The sequence below is a fragment of the Oryctolagus cuniculus genome, chromosome 7 (genome assembly GCF_051225735.1).
Source record: "Oryctolagus cuniculus isolate XC-2025 breed Fujian yellow rabbit chromosome 7, ASM5122573v1, whole genome shotgun sequence".
NCBI lineage: Eukaryota > Metazoa > Chordata > Mammalia > Lagomorpha > Leporidae > Oryctolagus > Oryctolagus cuniculus.
The window spans coordinates 42516553-42538751 of NC_142873.1; the positions used below are offsets into that span (position 1 = coordinate 42516553).

General features: G+C 60.4%; 1 protein-coding gene across 1 annotated transcript; it reads left to right on the forward strand.

The window, feature by feature from the left end:
* The first annotated feature begins 1152 nt into the window (after nt 1-1152).
* On the forward strand, nt 1153-19328 carry INSRR (insulin receptor related receptor). The gene is made up of 22 exons (XM_002715312.6): nt 1153-1707; nt 5314-5865; nt 8579-8882; nt 8980-9122; nt 9311-9455; nt 10596-10810; nt 10964-11090; nt 13476-13714; nt 14089-14256; nt 14347-14542; nt 14707-14748; nt 14833-15053; nt 15290-15426; nt 15510-15672; nt 15835-15940; nt 16435-16487; nt 16580-16809; nt 17297-17407; nt 17546-17705; nt 17978-18107; nt 18204-18338; nt 18533-19328. The coding sequence occupies exons 1-22, from the start codon at nt 1623-1625 to the stop codon at nt 18831-18833; spliced, it is 3963 nt and encodes a 1320-aa protein (XP_002715358.4). The 5' UTR covers nt 1153-1622; the 3' UTR covers nt 18834-19328.
* Nucleotides 19329-22199: the final 2871 nt, after the last annotated feature.

A 22199-nucleotide genomic window follows, 5' to 3' on the forward strand; every position in this document is an offset into this window, starting at 1 on the left:
AAACGCTCTGAACCCTAGGAAGAAAAGGAAGAGGAGCCCCAAAAAAGGACCAATTGCAAAACAGAAGGGACAGAGAAAGGGAAGGGGTCAGGGAGCCGAGGCCCTGCCGTCCAGCAAAGGCCACAGGGTGGCGCTAGAAGCCTGCGCGCTAAGGTGCAAGCCTGGGACCCAGGTTGGGTGGTTGGATGCGGGGGTGCGGTCTGCAGCCCTTTCTGCGCCATGCCACGGGTCCCAGCGTCAGCCCTCGGTGCCCGGCCGGGCGGGACCAGGCCGAGCAGAGCTGGCATCGATCGCCGCCTTGACAAGAGCATCGATTTCTGCGCCGAGAAATTAATAGGTCTTCTCTTAGCCCTTCGGCCGCGGGAGCCGCCCGAGGGTGGAGCTGGGGACCGGCCGGCCCTCGGAGGCCGCGCACCTGGAAAGTACCGGGATTCCCAGCACGCAGGGCTTCCTGCGGGCCTTGGTGGCCACAAGGGCCCGATCTCTCTGCCGAGGGGAGGGGCAAACAAGGGCCCCAGGGCGCGAGCTCAGGCAGCACCCCTGGTCTCCCGATTCCCCGGGCCTGGGGCACACAGGAACGTCTGAGCAGTCCGGGTCACCAGGAAGGTGACCAGACAGGCAGATCCCCGCGGGGTGATCGCGTTCCTCAAGGGGATCCTGGCCAGGACTGGGGTACATGGCGAAAACCAAGGCTCGCGCCAAGGGACCCAGAAAGAATGGCCAGGGAGGCCTCCTGGCCGAGAAAGGCTCCAAGACACTGCCCACGTTCCGGCCAGGTTTCTAGGAGCTCGCTGCGCTAGCCAAGGCTGCCAGAAGTTAGCTCGCAGGTGTCAGAGCCCGAGTGGCCGCATCCAGAGCCGCCGCATCTCCGCGGAAGAGGCGAGCGGCGGGCGCGGGGTGGCGATGGCAGAGGCCCCACCACGGCCGCAGCGGGGTTGGGGAGCTCCGTTCTTTGCCTCTCTTCCCCTCCCCCCGCCGCGTTCTGGCCTTATTTCCCCAACAGACCTGTCCACCCTCAGTTGTCAGGCTAAATATTTTGGCTTGCCGGGAGGGGCGGAGAGAACGGAGAGGGCCCAGCAAACCAATCCGTTTCGAGTGGGGGCGGGCAAGGCGGGAGCTGGGCGCGGCCCCTGCGTGCCCGCCCCGGGAACGGCGGCAGAGAGCCCTGCCAGCTGGCGCTTGCGAGCCGAGCGCGCCCCGCGGGGTCCGGGGAGTGTCTCCCAGTCGTGTTCCCCGCGCCCCGGGGCTGCTCTCGGCGCTCCCCGGGAGCGCACGCGGGGCTTCTTTCTGCACCGCCTTCGGGGTCGCCAGGCCTTCTGGCCTGCCTCTGGCTCTGAGCCCTGTGTCACTTCTTCCTCTGGCTGCCCTGTCACCATGTGCATCTCTGTCCCACCTCTGTCTCCGGACTCACACTGAGGCTGTGTCCAGCGGCACTGTCTTTGTACTCCCTGTCTTATTTCTTTCTCCCGCACTCTTTGTGCAGCATTCCTTGTCTTAGCTCCTGGCCTTTCCCTCCTCTCTGTGGCCTGGGTCTCTGTGTCCCTTAGGAACTGTCAGGTCCTTTACCTCCCCGGAGCCACCTGGAGGACAGCCAGGACTGGGCACCAGCCAGACGGGGAACCATGGCAGTGCTCAGCCCATGGCCCTGGGGAGCATGCCTGCTTGGGATCCTTCTCTCCTTGGGATTTGGCCTCGACACTCTAGAGGGTGAGTCCCCAGCCCTGTCTCCCACACCCCCATCTGCCTCCCAGCCAACTAGGAGGCCAAACTGTGCCCGCAGCCAGAGGAAGTCTACTTGCTCAGCACTGCAGTGTGCAGACTGGGGTTAGCTCTGGAACCCCCTCCCCTCCCATCCCCCGGCCCTCTCCCCTCTTTCCTCTCCCCCTTCCTGGGGAGGAACAGCTAGTCCTCCCCACCTGAACGTGTTTTCTCCCAGCTCCTATGGAGGTGAGGACTTCAAAACGGGCTTGAGTGGGTGTCGTCCACTCCGCAACTGGCTCGTGCAGTCCTGGTCCCAGCAGAGGCTGAATGGGGCTGTGAGTAGAGGTCACTGCTAGGGAGGGGCTGTGGGGCAGGTGGCCGAGCACCGGGCACTGCGGAGTAGCTGAGTTCATTGTACGCCTCAGAAACTGAGGCTCGGACGACTGAATAGTAAAGTGAGACTTCGGCCTGAGCCCTGCCCGGTGGTCCCCACCCTCTGCGCATGGCTCCCAGGCAGGGGGAGGCCTGGCTGCCTCAGGGCCTGTCTCCCGGGCTCCACGATGCCTGAGTTGGATCTGGGGAATGGGGTGGGACCGTGGAGACAGAAGGACCCTCATGGGAGCTTGGCTGGGAGAGGGAGAAGAGCTGAGGGTGAAAGGTTCAGAGGGGGAGGTGGGTAGGCTGTGCCCCGTCCCCATTTCCCCTCCAGACTGAGAAACTCAGGAATCCAGTGCTGTCAGCCTGGGAGGGGGGTGTCCCACCATGCCTCTCAGACTGGGAGTTTGGAGGGACAGGAGTGATGCAGATGGCTTGGAGGAGGGGGTTCCTTGATGGGTGCTAGTCACGGAGGGTCTGCCTGCAAGACATAACGCCCCTCCCCCCAATGGAACCCGCCCAGCCAGGACAGGGCACAGCAGATGCCAGCTAGGAGCACAGTTGTCAGGACGGAAGCGTTGTCCTGCGGCGGGGGTGGAGGGTTGCTGTTTGGTCAGGGCATCCAGATGTCGCATTCCCAGTGCAGCTCTGTACAGAGCCAGGTTCTGAGGGAAGTCAGGGGTTAATTTGCTGAGGTCTTAGATTTGTTTTTCCAAATGACTCCCATCAGGGGAGCCCTGGAGAGGCAGGGGCATGATGGGAAGTGGGCGCTGGAGAGAACCCCCCATCTGCCTCACAGAGCCTGATTGGCCTTCACATGGAGGGCATAGAAGTGTTTTCTCATTCTCTCTTCTCCTTTGTGTGCGTGTGTGCGTGGGCACACACATACACACACACGCATACACACACACACAGAGCTGCTGCACAGGGCCAGGCTCAGGACCTTGACTGACAATGGGGGGAGGTTGAAGGAAGCCCGGGGAGCCAGCCTTGCCTGCCCAGACCCCTTCTAACAAACCACGGGGGCAGGGGGCAGGGGACGGGGGCTAGCCTGGTCAGGGTGGCTGGAACACTGGGTGGGAAACAAGGGAGTAGAGACTGGGGGGAGATTAGCAGAACCTGAGCGTCAGGCTGAAGAATTCAGACTTGAATTTTCTACCGTGGGGAGCTGTGGAAGGTCCCCTTGGGAGCAAGTGAATCCGGGCATCCAGCCGCCTTCAGGGGAAAGAAGAGGAGGTAGAGCTGGGTTGTGGGTCCGAAAAACCCAGGCACACCTGAGTCCCCCCGGGAGTCATGGACTTGGAAGCCAGATGAGCCCCTGAGTGCCCAGTGGTCACAGTGCTGGCTATGTAGAGACCCCCGCCTCCCTGGGAGGGGTGGCAGAGATGGACAGCAGTGTTGGGAGCGAGCGCTGAGCCAGGACAGCCGGGCCTGGAGGAAAGCCATTAACTCGGCGTCAGCAGGAGGAGGCTTGGCCTGAGGTTTGCAGGATAAGGACTGAGGGGTCCTTCTGAGGCTGGAGATACGAATGGACACCAGCTTGTCTACACCCCGAAATGTCAGGCTGAGGGATCGAGGCATGAGCCTAAGGCAACGGGGAGCTGTGACGTCCCTTCCAGCTCCCGTCGGACTGGGAGAGGAGCAGGAAGCTCAGACTGCTGCTTCCCAGTCCTGGGCTTCATTCATTCATTCATTCATTCATCAGACACTGACGGAGTACGATTTTGTACCAGGCACCACACTGGGCATCAGGACACCGCAACAGATTACACGAGATTCCTGCCTTTATGGAGCTTACAATCAACAGAAGAAATAAAGTGAATTATTTATTAGCCAGCTTCAAGAATTACAGAGAAAAATAAAGCAGAATTTTAAAAAAAATCTTTATTTATTTATTTGAAAGACAGAAATAGAAAGAGAGAAAGAGACAGAGGTTATCCATCCACCAGCTCACTCCCCAAATGGCCACAGTGGCCCATGCTGGGCCAGGCCAATGCCAGGTGCCAGGAGCTTCCTCCGGGTCTCCCACATGGGTGGAAGGGCCCCAGCACTTGGGCCATTCCCCACTGTCCTCCCAGGCACATTAGCAGGGATCCAGATGGGAAGCAGAGCAGCTGGGACTCGAACCGGCGCCCATATGCAATGCCACGCTGCAGGTGGAGGCTTAACTTTCTATACCACAATATGGGCTCCAAGTAGAAAAATTGTTTAGATTGCTTTTGTTTATTTGAAAGGCAGAGTTGCACATACACACACAGAGAGAGAGAGAGAGAGAGAGAGAGAGAGAGAGAGAGATCTTCTATTCACGGCTTCATTTCCCAAATGGCCAAAAGAACCAGGGCCAGACCAGGTTGAAGTCAGGAGCCAGGAGCTTCTTCCAGGTCTCTTAGGTGGGTGCAGGGGCCCAAGCACTTGGACCGTCTCTGCTGCTTTCCCAAGTACATTAGCAGGGAGCCAGAAGGGAAGTGGAGTAGCCAGAACTCGAGCCAGAGCTCATATGGGATGCCGGCACCGCAGACAGCGGCTTTACTGGCTACCCCAAAACAGACTCCAAGCAGGAATTTTAAGTAGGGCCATGAGAGGAAGTCTCCTTGAGCAGGTGACATTTGAGCACAGCCTTACCAGGGTGAGTGAACTCTGCAGTGGGAAAGGTGATCCTGAAAGAAGGAACAGAAGTCCAGAGACCCTGAGGCAGGAGCTTGGCTGGCATGTCTAAAGGACAGCACAAGGCTCTATGTGGGTGCGGAAGGGAGACTGGGGATGAAATCAGAGAGGTTCCAATGGCCGAAATTGTGCAGGGCCTCCCTGCTGGAGGAGGGGCTACAGCTGGGACAGGCAGAGGGTCCGTTTCAGGGAGGGGAGGATGTGACGCAGCTGTGTTTGGGGTGAAGATCAGCGGGGATGCAGGTGGCAGTGGGGAGACAGGCCGAGAGCGAAGGCAGGAACAAGGGCTTAGACTCTGGATGTGCTTTAAGACAGGATGCGAGGGTCAGCGAGGGGAAGAAGTCAGGATGACGCTAGGTTTGGAGCCTGCCTACAAGCATGACATGGCAGGAACCGGGACGGGGAAGCAGGTTTAGGTGGGAATGTTGGGGGCTCCCTGTTGCCCGTGGTGGTTCCTGCAGCAGAGATCTCACCAGCCACAGGTGAGCTGCCCAGGCCCAGGGAGGAGGCCACCCACCCAGCAGAGCCCGGCTCCCCCACTCAGTGTCCCCTCCCCTCCCCGTATGCCCGCAGTGTGCCCCAGCCTGGACATCCGCTCCGAGGTGGCAGAGCTGCGGCGGCTGGAGAACTGCAGCGTGGTGGAGGGCCACCTGCAGATCCTGCTCATGTTCACGGCCACGGGGGAGGACTTCCGCCGCCTCAGCTTCCCCCGCCTCACCCAGGTCACGGACTACCTGCTGCTCTTCCGTGTCTACGGCCTGGAGAGCCTGCGGGACCTCTTCCCCAACCTGGCGGTGATCCGCGGCGCCCGCCTCTTCCTGGGCTACGCGCTGGTTATCTTCGAGATGCCGCACCTGCGCGACGTGGGGCTGCCAGCGTTGGGGGCCGTGCTGCGTGGGGCGGTGCGCGTGGAGAAGAACCAGGAGCTCTGCCACCTCTCCACCATCGACTGGGGCCTGCTGCAGCCTGCGCCCGGTGCCAATCACATTGTGGGCAACAAACTGGGCGAAGAGTGTGCCGACGTGTGCCCGGGTGTGCTGGGGGCCTCTGGTGAGCCCTGTGCCAGAACCACCTTCAGTGGGCACACAGACTACAGGTGCTGGACCTCCAGCCACTGCCAGAGAGGTAGGCACTGGCACAGAACATGAAGGGGAGGACCTCAGGGAAGACAGGGCCAGATGGGACCGGGTACGTGTGGAGTAGGATGGTGTGGGCACGTGCTTTGCTGCCACTGGTTTTTAACCGTCACTCATCCTATGGGGCATAGCCTATTGTTATTCCCATTTCGCAGATGAAGAAATTGAAGCTCAGAAAAGTTAAATAGAGCCGGCGCCGTGGCTCAATAGGCTAATCCTCCACCTTGCGGCGCCGGCACACCGGGTTCTAGTCCCGGTTGGGGCGCCGGATTCTGTCCCGGTTGCCCCTCTTCCAGGCCAGCTCTCTGCTATGGCCAGGGAGTGCAGTGGAGGATGGCCCAGGTGCTTGGGCCCTGCACCCCATGGGAGACCAGGAAAAGCACCTGGCTCCTGGCTCCTGCCAGGATCAGCGCGGTGCGCCGGCTGCAGCGGCGGCCATTGGAGGGTGAACCAACGGCAAAGGAAGACCTTTCTCTCTCTGTCTCTCTCTCTCACTGTCCACTCTGCCTGTCAAAAAAAAAAAAAAAAAAAAAAAAAAAAAAAAAAAAAAAAGAAAAGTTAAATAAATAATGTAGCATAAGGCAGCCATGGAGTAAGCACAGACAAGCTGAAGTAGTCGTGGAGTAGGTATACCACAGGTACAGGTGGGCGTGGAGGGAAGAGGGCAGGAACATATGGGTGCAAGGTGGTGCCAGAAACAGTTTAGGGCAGCAGCTAAGCGCAAAGCCCGATGGCCTGGGTTCAAGTCTCAGCTCTGCTGCTCACTGGCTCTGTTCCTTGAGGGGTGGGCACTGTCCAGCCTGTGGGCCCTATAAGGCCCGCAAAATCATCTGGACTGGCCCTGCCAAAGCAGCCACAGGCAGGACTCAAAATTCAAGAAGTCTATAGCAGATGCTCATTTCGTATGGCCCACAGAGTGTGTTCTAAGTACCTGCCCTGGGTAGATAAAAGCTTCCCCACCTCTGCGGGCCTCTGCTCCCGCTTCTGTAAAATGACCACAGGGTGGTTGTGAGCAATGAGTTACTCCACAGGGTATCAGAGCGGTACCGGAACCACGGCAGCAATTCCTTTTTTATTTTTTTAAAGATTTATTTATTTCATTTGAAAGGCTGAGTTACAGAGAGAGAGGGAGAGACAGAGACTGAGAGATCTGCCATTTGCTGGTTCACTACCCAGCAGGAGCTGTGCCAATCTGAAGCCAGGAGCCAGGAGCTTTTTCCAAGTCTCCCATGTGGGTGGAGGGGCCCAAGAACTTGAGCCATCTTCTGTTGCTTTCTCAGGCCGTTAGCAGGGAGCTGGATGGGAAGCAGAGCAGCCGGGACTCGAACCGGCGCCCATATGGGATGCTGGTGCCGCAGGCAGAGGTTTAACCTACTACGCCACAGCGCCAGCCTCCAGGGCAGCCATTCTATGTTCCTAATAAAAGTGGCCACAGTGCAGGTGGTCCGAGGTGAGCTGGCAGTGTTGGAACGGGGAGGTGGTAGCTGCATGGGAGAGGAAGGAGGAGGCACAGGATGAAGAACAAGAGAGGTGAGGGCAAGTGTGTGAAGGGCATCTTCCCTGGGACGTAAGAGACATGGGGAGAAAACAGAAGGAAGGGAGGGGGCACGTGTTTAACAGTTAGGACACCACCAGGTTACGATGCCCGTGTGCCAGATGGATTGGAGTGCCTGGGTTCAAGTCCCCGCTCTGCTCCCAAGTCCAGCTTCCTGATCATGCATTCCTGGGCAGGCAGCAGGTGGTTGGGTCCCTGCCACCTGTGTGGGAGACCTAGCTTGAGTCCCCAAGCTCTTAGCATTGGCCTGGCCCAGTCATAGCTGTTGGGGACACTGCGGGGGAGGGGTGAATCAGCAGATGGGAGATGCCTGCTCACTCTCTGCCTCTCAAATACAGAAAAAGAAAGGGAGTGGAGGAAAGGGATGGTTGGAGGTGGAAGAAGTGAAAGTTGGGGAGGAGGAGAGGAAAACCTTTCAGAAACTGGGAGCAGATCTGGGGTCTCCCAACCTGGAGGTCTTTTGCACAGAGCTCCTGAAGGCCAGCTCTCCTCCCATCCCGGGCCTGCAGCAGCAGGGCGGGAGAGGGTAACCAGATCCCTGGTGTATCTGCTGGGCCCACCTCCCCGAAGCCTCCCTGTTGGCTGTAAACACAGCTGCTGCACGTCCTCCTGTGTGCAGTGTCAACACGCCCCGGCCGACCCCGCCCCATACTTGGCTCCCGCAGACATCCAGCTGCCACTGTGCAGTTTCCAGGCTACTGGGCCCCCAGCTCCAAAACCCACCCGCTGCTGCTGCTGCTGCCGCCGATACCGGGGCCGCAACATGGCAGGCTGGTGACTGGAGGAGGCTCCTCCAGCCACACATCCCCAGGCCCACCGTGCCCTGGACCTGGCTGCTCAGGAGAGGCCGGCTGGCCCAGCCTGGCATTGTGCCCAGCCGTGATCTGGGCACCAGGCCTAGACAGGACAGCAGGCAGCAGAGCAGCAACCCTGATGGACAAGGTCACTGTGCTGTCCTGAGCCCGACTAGGCACTGTGGGAGGCAGAGAGCTACAGAGAGGGCCGCGGTCCTTGGCAGAAACAGTGGGCAGCCGTGACCTGGAGGGACTTGGGTTCAGAGATTGCGTCACGGCAGGGGCCAGGGTTGGAAAGGGCGGACAGGACTGAGGGTTCACAGGCAAGGCCTAACCCAGCACTCTGCCCACAGTGTGTCCCTGCCCCCACGGGCTGGCCTGCACAGCAAGGGGCGAGTGTTGCCACGCCGAGTGCCTGGGGGGCTGCAGCCAGCCTGAAGACCCTCGTGCCTGTGTAGCCTGCCGCCACCTCTACTTCCAGGGTGCCTGCCTCCGCGCCTGCCCTCCAGGTACCTACCAGCATGAGTCCTGGCGCTGCGTCACGGCCGAGGACTGCGCCAGCCTGCGCGCCGTGCCTGGCCGCACCTCCACCTTCGGCATCCACCAAGGCAGTTGCCTGGCGCAGTGCCCCCCAGGCTTCACCCGTAATGGCAGCAGGTGAGCGTGGGGTGGGGTGGATGGGGGAGGCTCCCTTTGGAGCAGTGAGGAGGCCCACACTGGTCCGAAGCTCACGCCATCTGCTTGCCCCTGCTAGCATCTTCTGCCACAAGTGTGAGGGGCTGTGTCCCAAAGAGTGCAAGGTAGGCACCAAGACCATCGACTCCGTCCAAGCAGCACAGGACCTGGCGGGCTGCACCCACGTGGAGGGAAGCCTCATCCTCAACCTGCGGCAGGGCTGTTAGTACCCACTTTGGGCCCACACTCTTTCTGAAGGCCAATGGAGCTCCGCTTCCCCCCACCCTGGGTCCCAACCCCGAGGCCCCACCCACCCTGGGCCCCTCTCCACCCCCACCCCTGCCCTGTGGGCCCAGAGGCTTCCGTGTTCCTGCTCCAGCCCTGTCTCCCTCCCCTCCCCCGCCCCCCAGACAACCTGGAGCCGGAGCTGCAGCGCAGCCTGGGGCTGGTCGAGACCATCACCGGCTTCCTCAAAATCAAGCACTCCTTTGCCCTCGTATCCCTGAGCTTCTTCAAGAACCTCAAACTGATCCGGGGGGATGCCATGGTGGACGGGTAAGGGGTCAGATCAGGCCTCCGACCAGCCCAGTCTCTCACACCCCTCCCCCCAGTTGTCCCAAAAGAATGTTAAAGAGAAAGGGCTCTGGGGCCAGTTCTGTGTACTAGCTGTTTGGCTGTGGATAGGTTACTTAACTCCTCGGTTTTCCCATCTGTAAAATGGGGCTAACATGACTGCTTGCTTAGGGCTTTTGTGAATCTTACTTTTAATGCAGTAGATGCAACGTAAGTTGTGGTTGAAGGTAGCTGTAAAAGTGGGCTACAGTCACCCGATCCCCTCAGCTGCACAGTGACACTGCCAGAGTTTGAAACCTGTTCCTACTACCCACCTGTCAAGGCCCACCCATAAGGTAACGGGACTTTTCAAAATCAAATAAACGGCTGGTGCCACCGTAGCTCAATAGGCTAATCCTCCGCCTGCGGCGCCAGCACACCAGGTTCTAGTCCCAGTTGGGGCGCTGGATTCTGTCCCGGTTGCCCCTCTTCCAGGCCAGCTCTCTGTTGTGGCCCAGGAGTGCAGTGGAGGATGGCCCAAGTGCTTGGGCCCTGCACCCCATGGGAGACCAGGATAAGTACCTGGCTCCTGGCTTCGGATCAGCGCGGTGCACCAGCTGTAGTGGACCGGCCACAGCGGCCATTGCGGGGTGAACCAACAGAATAGGAAGACCTTTCTCTCTGTCTCTCTTTCTCACTGTCCACTCTGCCTGTCAAAAAATAAAGCTAAAAAAAAATAAAAATAAAAATCAAATAAACGTCTTAACCACCCAGTCAAGTGGTTTCCATGGCTTCTCGTGGGCCCCAAGGTGCCCACACCCTGGGTGGAGAGGCAAGTACCACCACTCCCTGGTGGTGTCCCCAAACCAGCACAGCCTGGCACCTAGCAGATGCTCAGTTAAAGCGAGATGAAGGAAGGAAGCGGCCAGGGAGCTTACTGACCCCATGTCACTGTTGAGGAAAATGGAGAGGGTGGGTGGCTTGCCCCACATCGCAGAATGTGTGTACAACTCCTTCCGGCTAGAGGCTGAGTGCCCTCCCTCCCCCCAGCACAGCCCCTCTTGGAAAGAGCCCATAAGCATCCCCTTGGCCGCCCCCTGCCCCCACCTCCCTGCAGAGCAAGGTCCCCTGGCCTCCCCCCAGGAACTACACTCTGTATGTGCTGGACAACCAGAACCTACAGCAGCTGGGGTCCTGGGTGGCCACTGGCCTCACCATCCCGGTGGGCAAGATCTACTTTGCCTTCAACCCGCGCCTCTGCCTGGAGCTCATCTACCGCTTGGAGGAGGTGACAGGCACGAGAGGGCGGCAGAACAAGGCTGAGATCAACCCGCGCACCAACGGGGACCGCGCCTCCTGTGAGCCCGGGCCCCTCCCCAAAGCCCGAGCCCGCACACACTCAAACACAGCAGCCACTGGGGGCGGGGGAGGGGCAAAGCCTCTGCGGGGTCGGGGCGGGGTCCCCCGCCAGAGACAGGGTCGTTACGAGCAGGTGTTCACCTCCCGCCCAGGCCAGACTCGCACCTTGCGCTTCGTGTCCAACGTGACGGAGGCAAACCGCATCCTGCTCCGCTGGGAGCGCTACGAGCCTCAGGAGGCCCGCGACCTGCTCAGCTTCATCGTGTACTACAAGGAGTCGTGAGTACCGGGGGCGGGGCCACTCGGGGCGGGGCCAAACCAATTCTGCCCCGCCCCCACCCTCCCTGGACAGGTGAGGGCAGAGCTCAGCAGGGCCGTGGGAAGCTGAGGAATCAGGATGCCCAAGCCGCACCCGAACATTTGAGTCACGGCTAGCTCTCTGCCCTCACTCTCCTCATTCCTCCGAGCCTCAGTTTCCCAGCCAAGTGGAATGGAAGGGTCATGACTTCTGGGAGCCCAGGAAAGCCATTCTGCTGGGAAGGCTCTGATAATGAAGCTCCAATTCACTATGCTAATGCTCCTACTGACCACATGCTCCTGCCCCAGCAGCGGTTTGGGGAGTGCCCACTAATTTGGCCAATTTTATGAGTTTTGCCATTGTTGCATTAAAGCCTGAAGGAGGGAGGGCACAGGGACTGGTGGGGACCAGCTGCTCTTTTTCTTTGGAGTGGACTGACCCTAGCAGGAAGGATAGTGGTTAGACCGCAGGAAGGACTGCTCCAAAAATGTGGATAAGAATCAAAAGAGGTCTCCTTAGGGAAAGTAAGTGGCCTCTGGATGACCAGCTAGAGGGCAGGCATATTCTCCCTGTATGTGGGTAAAAGATGGGGCCACCTGACTTGGATGAGAGGTCTTAGCTGACCAGTAGCCCAGGGCTTGGCCCTGGAGGAGGGAGGACGGAAGCCAGTGGGTTGAAGGCCCACTTGAATGGCCAAGACTGACCTAGGCATCAGTGGTAAGAGAAGGTCTCTATGGCTGATGCCACGGCTCACTAGGCTTAATCCTCCACCTGCGGCACTGGCACACCGGGTTCTAGTCCCGGTCGGGGCGCCGGATTCTGTCCCGGTTGCCCCTCTTCCAGGCCAGCTCTCTGCTGTGGCCCAGGAGTACAGTGGAGGATGGTCCAGGTCCTTGAGCCCTGCACCCGCATGGGAGACCAAGAGAAGCACCTGGCTCCTGCCTTCAGATCAGCGTGGTGCAACGGCTGCAGCAGCCATTGTGGGGTGAACCAACAGAAAAGGAAGACCTTTCTATCTCTCTCTCACTGTCCACTCTGCCTGTCCAAAAAGAGAGAGAGAGAGAGAGAGAGAGAGAGAGAGAGAGAGAGAGAGAGAGAGAAGGTCTCTGCCATGGGGAGCAGGAGCACCTGCTGAATGCAGATTCCTGGGCCCCACTTCTACAGTCACATTCAGCTAGTGCTCAGTGGTGAGTGGGGTCCGGTGATCTGCATTTCTAACAAGCTCCCAGGTGTTGCCGAAGCTGTTGGTTCACAGATCACACTTTAAAAAGCGGTGACACCCTCCGGCTTGTGCAGTTCACAATCTGCGCAACTCTACACAGCTGCCTCGGGGCTCAAAGGGCAGAGAGCATCGGGGAGCTCTCCTGCCATCACTGCCTGGCAGTGTAGCTGTGGCGGGGCTCTTGCAAAGACACACCCCGTGCACGCTGGCTTGATGCTGGCTCTGAGCAGACCCAGGTCTACTCAGTGTGATGCGCTCCATGGCATCCACTCTGCACCCCCCTCCTGCTCCTCGGCTATCTCGCTTCTGGGTCTCAGCGAGGACAGGCATTTCCAGGCAGGCCTCAAGCTCCGCACCACCACAGCCTCCTTCTGTCCCTGGCTCAGCCTGAACTCCCCTCCCTCCAAAGAAACCCACAAGAACATTCGTAGATTGTTCCGCTGTTCCCCGTGTTCTAGCTCGGTCTCTCCCTTGTGGGCTCCACTTTCGTCTCCCCCAGGGACCAGCCTCCTCTGCCCCTAGTGCCACTGGTCCCTCCCCAAGCCATGCCCTCTGTCCCTGCCCTGGCCTCCTTCACTGGGGGCTTCTGGCCCCGATCATTTCTCTGTGGCTGTGGATTTCGGTCTTTTGGGATTATGGACATGTGTGAGAAGCTGCTGGAAGCTAGGAACCCTCTCTCTAGAGAACCACACACATACAAAATGTTGTCTATAGTGTTGGAGGCTTTTAGACTGCCAGAGCCCATTCATGGGCCCAGGTGAAGACACAGTGTCCTTGGAAAGAGAGTGGTCCGGTTTGTGGTTCCAGGCAATGCACTTGGGATGAGTTAGGATAACCCCGCTACTTACTGTCCCTAGGAAGGAGACCTCTTATTGTACCAGGCAAGGCTTTCAGAATATTTACAGAGACTAAAGCTCGACATTTCCTGCCGGCGATGGAGAGATATTTCATCCCCAATTCGGCTGGCAGCACAGATGCCACAGAGCCCCCACAGGGTCTCACAGGTGGCTGGAGTCGTGGCTGTGCCCTCATGCATCCCAGAAGGATGACAAGGACATTCTGTGGGTGACCAGAGAGGAGGGGGTGCTGAATCCTGGGGCTGGGGCTGAGCTGCCCCTCAGCTCCCGTGCTGGGGTGTTTTCAGCCCATTCCAGAATGCCACGGAGCACGTGGGTCCAGATGCCTGTGGCGCCCAGAGCTGGAACCTGTTGGATGTGGAGCTGCCCCTTAGTCGCACCCAGGAGCCAGGGGTGACCCTGGCCCCCCTCAAACCCTGGACACAGTATGCAGTGTTTGTGCGGGCCATCACGCTGACCACCGCAGAGGACAGCCCCCATCCGGGGGCCCAGAGCCCCATCGTCTACCTGCGCACCCTGCCTGCAGGTATGCAGAAGCATTCCAAGGCAGTGAGAGTCAGGTCCCCAAGGCCTGGTGAAGCTGCGGGACGCGGGGCACCAGAAATCGGGCGGCCGGGACAGCGAGTGCCTGGCGCTGGGGGCTGCGGGCCCACCCACTTGAGTCCCAGAAAGAAATCAGGGCATTTGCCTGGGTCCCGGGGGAGTCTGGGCTGGGACACAGCTAAGAGGAAGAGTAACAGGAACTCAAGGGCCTTTGGTGACAGGAAAGACAAAACAGAAAGCCAGGTTCTGGAAGCGGAGTTTAGGGCCACCTGTTCCTTGGAAGAAGGGGAGAATTGGACCCCAGAGAGAGGGGATCCTGGCAGACAACCCTGAGTTCTACTGTCCTCCCACCCCCAGCACCCACGGTGCCCCAAGAGGTCATCTCCACGTCCAACTCCTCCTCCCACCTCCTGGTGCGCTGGAAGCCACCCACGCAGCGCAACGGAAACAACACCTACTACCTGGTGCTGTGGCAGCGGCTGGCAGAGGACGCCGACCTCTACCTCAACGACTACTGCCACCGCGGTGCCGGGGCGGGGCGCCAGGGCAGGGCAGGGCAGCGGGGAGCCGGGCGGGGACCTCACCTAACTGTCCTCTTGCCCGCCTTGTCGCCAGGCTTGCGGCTGCCCACCAGCAACACCGACCCGCGCTTCGACCGTGAGGACGGGGAACTTGAGGCCGAGACGGAGCCGGGCTGCTGCCCTTGCCAGCACCCACACCCTGGGCAGGTCGTGCCCCCGCTGGAAGCGCAAGAGGCTTCGTTCCAAAAGAAGTTTGAGAACTTTCTACACAATGCCATCACCATCCCCAAGTGCGTGCGACCGGGCGCAGGCTGGCGGGAAGGGGCTGGAGAGGGGGTGGGGCTTTGTGGGCGGGGCCTGGCTTGCAGGTGGGTCTGGAGGCTGTGGGTGGCAGCCGAGGGTGCAGGCCCCGTCCCGAGCGAGTTCTGATAAGAGCCCCCCTTGGCCTCCCTAGATCCCCTTGGAAGGTCACGTCCATCAATAAGAGTCCCCAAAGGTGAGCTAGGACGGGGCGGGAGGTTGGGAGGCGAGGGGCGTGGCTCCGGGACGGGATCGCTGCTCTCACCCGCGCCCTCCCCAGCGACTCGGGGCGGCACCGCCGGTCAGCCGGGACCCTCCGACTCGGGGGCAACAGTTCGGATTTCGAGATCCAGGAGGACAAGGTGCCCCGGGAGCGAGCGGTGCTGAGTGGCTTGCGCCACTTCACCGAATACCGGATCGACATCCACGCCTGCAACCACGCAGCGCACACCGTGGGCTGCAGCGCCGCCACCTTCGTCTTTGCCCGCACGATGCCGCACAGTAGGTGACACCCGCACCACCACCACTGACCCCAAGGACCCCGTGCAACGAATGCCCCGCCTGGCCGGGTTGACCTCCCGCTGGCTCCAGACCCCCCCCCAGCTTTGCTCGCCCCTCCTGGTCACCATAATCCCAGAGCTGCCCCAAACCTCTCAGTTTCGCCCAGTTTCGCTTGGGTTTGAGTATGGAGGTGAGAGGAACTACTGTGGCCTGGCTGCCAGATGCCCCTCCCGCAGGAGAGGCCGATGGTATCCCCGGGAAGGTGGCCTGGGAGGCTGCCAGCCGGAGCAGCGTCCTCCTGCGCTGGCTTGAGCCCCCGGACCCAAACGGACTGGTCCTCAAGTACGAGATCAAGTACCGCCGCCTGGGAGAGGTGGGTACCCCGGGGCACCCGCATCCCAGCCTCCTTGTCGTGCCCCCATCCCTTCCCAGCCACCTGTTTCTTGTTCCCCTCAGGAAGCCACTGTGCTGTGCGTGTCCCGTCTGCGGTATGCCAAGTTCGGTGGGGTCCACCTGGCCCTGCTGCCCCCTGGCAACTACTCTGCCCGGGTTCGAGCGACCTCACTGGCTGGCAATGGCTCCTGGACAGAGAGTGTGGCCTTCTACATCCCTGGCCCAGGTATACAGCCTCTGTCCCCAGACTGCCCACAGGGGGACCCCCCTGCCCCTCTGTCCCCCCCCACTACCACAGGCCCCTGCTTTCCAGCCTCCCTAATCCCCACCTCCCAGTGCGAGAAATCCTGCCCTCTGCTGCCCCCTAACTCTGTCCTCCGACCAGCAGAGGAGGAGGACTCCGGGGGCCTGCACGTGCTCCTCACCGTCACCCCCGTGGGCCTCATGCTGCTCATCGTCCTCGCCGCCCTGGGTCTCTTCTATGGAAAGAAGAGGTGATGACAGAGCCCCTGGCTCCCGCCCCCTCCCTGAGCCCTCCTCGTGAGGTCAGTGCACGCAGGGGCAGAGGAGAGACCTCAGAAAGGACTTCCTTACAGTCAGCCACCGTCCCCTGGGGGCTGGCGTGGGGACATGCCTCTCGGCCATGGTGACCAGTTCTTCCTGCTGAACCTGGGACTCTGCTGGTGGGCAGGGTCCAAGTCCCGCCTCCTGGGAATCCCCAGTCTGGGCCCCCTGGGACGGTTGGTCACCTTAGGCTCTGTCCCAGGATGCTCCATGTCAGCCGTCCAAGAGGCAAAGGGCGGCCTGGCCTGGCCCCTCGACCTCTGCATTCTCCCTGTTCCCAGCCTGGGGGGCTCCCTGGGCTCCCCCCGACCGGGGTTGGGCTGTGGCCAGTTCTCCTCCTCCCTGAGGTCCTGCCTCCTTGTCCTCTGACATTGCACGTTCCTTCTGGACCCTTCTGGCCTGAATGCCTCGCCTCCCACTGCAGAAACAGCACCCTGTATACCTCTGTGAACCCGGAGTACTTCAGCGCCTCTGAGAGTAGGTCTGGGGGGTGGACAGGAGGGGCGGGGCAGGGAGACAGGAGAGAAGTGGGTGGGGGCGTGGCGCCAGCAGCATCCTGCCTCCCTCAGTGTACGTGCCTGACGAGTGGGAGGTGCCTCGGGAGCAGATCTCCATAATCCGGGAACTGGGCCAGGGCTCCTTCGGGATGGTCTATGAGGGGCTGGTGCAAGGCCTTGAGGCTGGGGAGGAGTCCACGCCCGTGGCCCTGAAAACGGTGAATGAGCTGGCCAGCCCACGGGAGCGCATCGAGTTCCTCAAGGAAGCGTCTGTCATGAAGGCATTCAAGTGTCATCATGTGGTAAGGGAGGGTCGGGGCACTGCCAGGGTCGTCACTGGGGCAGAGGCCATGTGGTAAGGGGAAAAGAGCACGGAGGAGGTCAGGGTGTCCTCCAGGTCAGAGCTGGGAGTGAGGTTAGGACCTCACTGGGGCAAAGTTTATGGTTGGGGGTTAGAGTCAAACGGGGCCAGGGTAGGGTCATGGCTAGGGCTGAGCTCAGTCACGGCTCGGGGGTCAGTACTGAGGGTCCAGATAATTATTGGGTTCATGACTGGGGTCTAGGTCTGTGTTGGTCCAAGTTCATAATTGATATAATAGTCAAATTTGACCAAGGTCATGTGTTAAGGTCAGGGCCATTTTGAGGTCAGGATTAGGCTTGTGGTCATGGTTGAGGTTAGGGTCAGGGTTGGTGTCTGGGTCAAGTTATAGTCACAGTAGGTCAAGGTTTTGGCCCTGTGGGTCACGGGGAGCTGAGTGGACCTACAGTCAAGCTCTTTGTCCATTCTAGGTACGTCTCCTAGGTGTGGTGTCTCAGGGTCAGCCAACTCTGGTCATCATGGAGTTGATGACCCGTGGAGACCTCAAGAGCCATCTTCGATCTTTGCGACCTGAGGCAGAGGTGGGGACCTGGACGATCAGGGCCACGGGGCTGGGGAGTTAGAGGAGACTTGGGCATGGGGTGAGCAGAGAGGACTTAATCCTTGGGTAGGGATCGTGCCTCTGCATTCCTCCTCACCAGCTCCCTCTCTTGGCTTAGAACAACCCTGGGCTCCCACGGCCAGCTCTGGGCGATATGATGCAGATGGCTGGTGAGATCGCAGATGGCATGGCCTACCTTGCCGCCAACAAGTTTGTGCACCGAGACCTGGCAGCCCGCAACTGCATGGTGTCTCAGGACCTGACTGTCAAGATTGGGGGTACAGTGGGTACCAGGCAGATAGGGGCAGCCTGAATAGTATAGAGAGATGTCCCTAAGCCAGGCATTAAGAACCCCAGGCTTGGCCCACATCTCCAACCCTGACAGCCAGCAGGTCACCCCCAGCCCAGCTCCCAGTCTCCTCGTCCCAGGGAAGATGGGTTTCTACAGGGCGATCTAGGAAGACAGAGGGGAGGCTGGGAGAGGTACCCCCGGAGCGGACGCTGGGGGTGACTTCTCAGGCCCACGCCCTGCTCTACCCTCACTTTGCAGACTTCGGGATGACTCGGGACGTGTATGAGACAGATTATTACCGCAAGGGTGGGAAGGGGCTGCTACCTGTGCGCTGGATGGCCCCCGAGTCCCTCAAGGACGGAGTCTTCACCACCCACTCGGATGTCTGGTGGGGCTCTGCGGAGGGGCCTAGAACGTCCCGGCCTTGGGGTCCATGGAGCAGCGTGACAGGGGCTGAGCGCGGGCCCTCCTGTGTGTGCTCCAGGTCCTTCGGTGTGGTGCTCTGGGAGATCGTGACGCTGGCTGAGCAGCCCTACCAGGGCCTCTCCAACGAGCAGGTGCTCAAGTTCGTCATGGACGGCGGGGTCCTGGAGGAGCTGGAGAGCTGTCCCCTTCAGCTGTGAGTAGCCTCGGCCCGGCCCTTCCTCGTCCCTCTGCCCTGCCTACCTCCTCTGAGGCTTCTGCCTCCACTGATGCCCAACTATGAGGTCCCCAGTTCTAAACGCCCCCCTCCGCTGCCAGCCGCTCCCCCAACTCACACTGACGGAGGCTGAGGGTCCAGGCCCCCTGTGACTCTGCTCCCATGCCCACCAGGCAGGAGCTGATGAGCCGCTGCTGGCAGCAGAACCCGCGCCTGCGTCCAACCTTCACCCACATCCTGGACAGCATACAGGAGGAGCTTCGGCCCTCCTTCCGCCTGCTTTCCTTCTACTACAGCCCAGCGTGCCGGGGTGCCCGGGGCTCCCTGCTGCCCGCCGACGCAGAGCCCGACTCCTCACCCAACCCCAAAGGGCCCTCCCTGGACTGCAGCCCCCAAAACGGGGGGCCCAGGGCACTGAGGGGCACCCCTTCCCCAGCTTACCGGCCTCCCATGGGCAGAGAGGAAGAGACCTGACCTTTGTGGCCGGGAGATACATGGATGTTCACACACCCCACCCCCCCAGCCCCTACTCACATGGGATGGGATGGGACTGGGGTGGGGGGAGGGGGCAGCCAAGAGCAGGAACAGGAGGGAGGGGACCAGAGCAGGTCTTCTGCTGATGTCTGATTTCACGTGCTTGAAACCAAAGGAGCAGCCAGACCCTGGCTGGGGCACCCCTGGCCAAGTCAGGATGCTGGGGCAGGGTGTCTCTGGGACTCACTTGATTATCACTGCTCTTCACTCATCCCTCTGCCCCTGAGCTGCCTGGCCTAGGGAGAACGGCCAGCCCAGCCACTTCCTCTCCTCTTGCCCCACCCAGGGACCCCCAGCTTGGTGCTCCTCCCCCTCCCCCAGGGGCATCCCTTGGTTGCATCCACCCCCTTCTCCAGCCCCTTCCCCCTCAGTTATTAGCCTCGGATTATTAAGGATTTAAGAGCCCGGCTTCCTCTCTCCCCTCCCCCACCCTCGCCCCCCCACCCCCTGCCTCCCACGGGAAGAGTGGAGAAGGCACAATAAATGCTGAGGTCTGTTTGTACCCTGGTCCTGGGCAGCCCATTATCTCTCCATCTACATGGCGTTAACACTGGATGAACTTCCTGTCTCCCTCCTGGGGGACTTGAGGTGGTGACCCTACGGCCGGGATACAGGATGAATCGGCTGCGGTCCACCAGCACCTCCGTGAGGGCCTGGGCAGCCGGGGTTGCCATGGCAGTGACACGGGACAATCTTGCCGCTGTCTCCGGCTCAGGCCAGAAGTGGCTGAACTCAGCGGGGAGGCGGCTTGGTGTGAGCGCCGGGCCCCCACTCTGCTTCTGGCTTCCGTCCTCTGCAGTGGCTGTCCACAGGCAGCACAGGACAGAAACAGGCCGAGGGAGGGGTGCTGGTGATGTCTGCTGCTGTGCAGGACACACTGCACATCAGCTTCCTGTGCTCACACTGGGAGCCAGCCTCTGGCCCCGGGGCAGAACGCCTGAGGCACGCTGATATCTCCCAGCTGTCTGTCCAGGCTTTTTTTTAAAAGATGTATTTATTATTTATTTGAAAGAGTTACAGAGAGGAGAGACAGAGAGAGACCTTCCATCTGTTGGTTCACTTCCCGAATGGCTGTAACATGCAACAGCCAGGGCTGGGCAGGGGGCTGTACGGGAAGTGGAGCAGCCTGGACTGGCACCAGCCACTATGAGATACTGCGCCGCAGGCCGTGGCTTCAGCAGCTGCACCACAGGGCATGCGCACATGCACTTTCCTGACTTTTATGTCAGTGCCATGAGGGCCTTTGAAGGGGAAGTTGCCATCGAATGGCCAAACCTTGGTGAAGGGAGTGGCAGAAGGACGGGCTGGGTCACACGTGGCCACACCAAGCACATTTGCTCACTCCAGTAGCTGTCCCGCAAACCCCAGTTTTTTCAGGCAAGGCCCGAGCGTAGTGCGCCAGTCTGTGCCTCTCTGTATAACAACAATTACCCTGTTACTTCGTCAGGGTCGAAGTGGGCAACTAGGACCTGCCTGTGAGGACCACGCCCTTCCCCTTCCCTAGCCTGGCCGTGGAGACTGGGGCAACAGTGACCCCTGATGGCTGCCGTGGGAACTGCAGTTGAGAGAGAAAAGAGTCCGCGAGGTGTCCTCTCCCCTTCCTGTGTTCTGGTCCCTAGAGGGCTCCAGGAGAGTGGAGGAGGGGACACTCCCCTCCGGAGCCCTGGCTCTGAGACCTCACACTCACACCAAGCCCGCAGGCACACCTGCACCTGCACGTACATGTTGGGCACAGCAGTGGGGTCACTCCGTCTCCCATCCACTGGTACCTGCCACCCTTCACAGGGCTGGACATCTGGATGGGGAGGAGCTTCAGGAAGGGATTGGGAATTGAAGGAAAGACAGCTCCACCTCCAGAGATGAGCAGCAGGTGGCTAACCTGGAAGAACCTTTGGTGTAGGACATCCTAGGAGAGAAGAGGCTTTGATGAGGCAGCGAGAGGGGGAGGTTGACCTTCATGGGGACTTCCCAACTGTCCAGGCAAGCTGTGCAGAAGGCAGATGCGTCTGCTCTCTGGGAGGCAACTAGAGAGTGACAATAGGTCGATCTGTGTGGGAGGAAGGGACACTTGCCACAGAAGCAGAAGGGCACGGGCAGGGTCTCCGACATGATCCAGCAACACACTTCTGGGTCCTCCCCTCCCCCCAAGCTGAGACAGAACTCAAGCTGGTAATAACAATAGTAATAATAGCAGCCTGCAGGTGGCAGGGGCGGGTGCGGAGCCCCGAATGAAGACAGACGAAACTTCGAGAACTGCATGTCTACAACCCACTTCTCCACTGCCCCGTGGCCTTGTGACAGGTCCTCCATCTGGGCACAGGGGTGCTGGGGCTGCGGGTCTCGTGTCCGATCCCCTCTGAGCTCAAGGACCAAGTGAGCCATCTTTGAGGGGTGCGGAGCACAGAGTGAGGCCATGGAGAGGGGGTTGGGAGGGGTCTGTACCAGCTGAGCTCTTCAATGGAGCCAGGACCCGGGTGGAGGCACGATGAGGTGGGGGTGGCCACAGTGGCCTCTCCCTCAAGGCTCCCGTCACAGAGCAGAGGGGGCAGCCGAGGTGGTGCCTGGACATCACCATGTGGGAGCAAGAGTCGGGTACTAGGATGTGAGCTGCCAGCATCCTGGCCCTGCTGTGGCAAAGTCTCTTCTGTTACCCGGCGACACTGTGCTCCCTCCATGCCCCAGGGAGCTGGGTTGGATGCCCAGGTAGCAGGAATCCCAGAGTGGAGACTACAGACTCACCCTGGCCTAGTGTCGGCTGCGGGAGCTCCCTCCACCCTGGTCCGTGCACTGTGCCGAGGCCTATGGACAAAGGGGAGGTAACACAGAATCAGCCCACAGCGGGTTCTTCCTCTGGCAGCCAGAGGCCCCGTGCACAGCCCTGCAGACCAACACTGCCGGCCCATCCTCATGAGACGGACAGGTGGGGAGCCAGAGAGCCCGAACACCTGAGTCCTCTCCTGGCTACCTGCTATGAACCTGAGCACCTCTGAGCCACTCAACACGGGCCAAATCAGGGATCCCAGTGGGAGGGACTGGGCATAAATTCAGAGGACAGGGAGCTTGGTGGGCGTCACAGTGGAGGGTGCCGGGCCAGCCGCTGTATGCACGGTCGGAGCAGGGGCCCCCAGCGGTGAGCAGGGCACAATGAGAGCAGAGGGCACCTGCTGCCCTCCCAGTTGCAGAGTCAGGAGCTGAAACCACGTCCTCGCCTGCCCCGATAACTGACTGCAGCACAGCTCTGCCAAGGAGCCACATGGCTCAGACTTCTGATGTCCCACCTGCCCAAGGAGGCAGGAGGGCACGGGC

What these genes read in the sequence shown, in the direction of transcription:
- INSRR (XM_002715312.6), top strand. Translation starts at nt 1,623, where the DNA reads ATGGCAGTGCTCAGCCCATGGCCCTGGGGAGCATGCCTGCTTGGGATC. An exon ending in CAACGGGGACCGCGCCTCCT is followed by an intron (nt 10,811 to 10,963) that starts GTGAGCCCGGGC and finishes CCTCCCGCCCAG; the next exon opens with GCCAGACTCGCACCTTGCGC. An exon ending in GAGAGCTGTCCCCTTCAGCT is followed by an intron (nt 18,339 to 18,532) that starts GTGAGTAGCCTC and finishes CATGCCCACCAG; the next exon opens with GCAGGAGCTGATGAGCCGCT.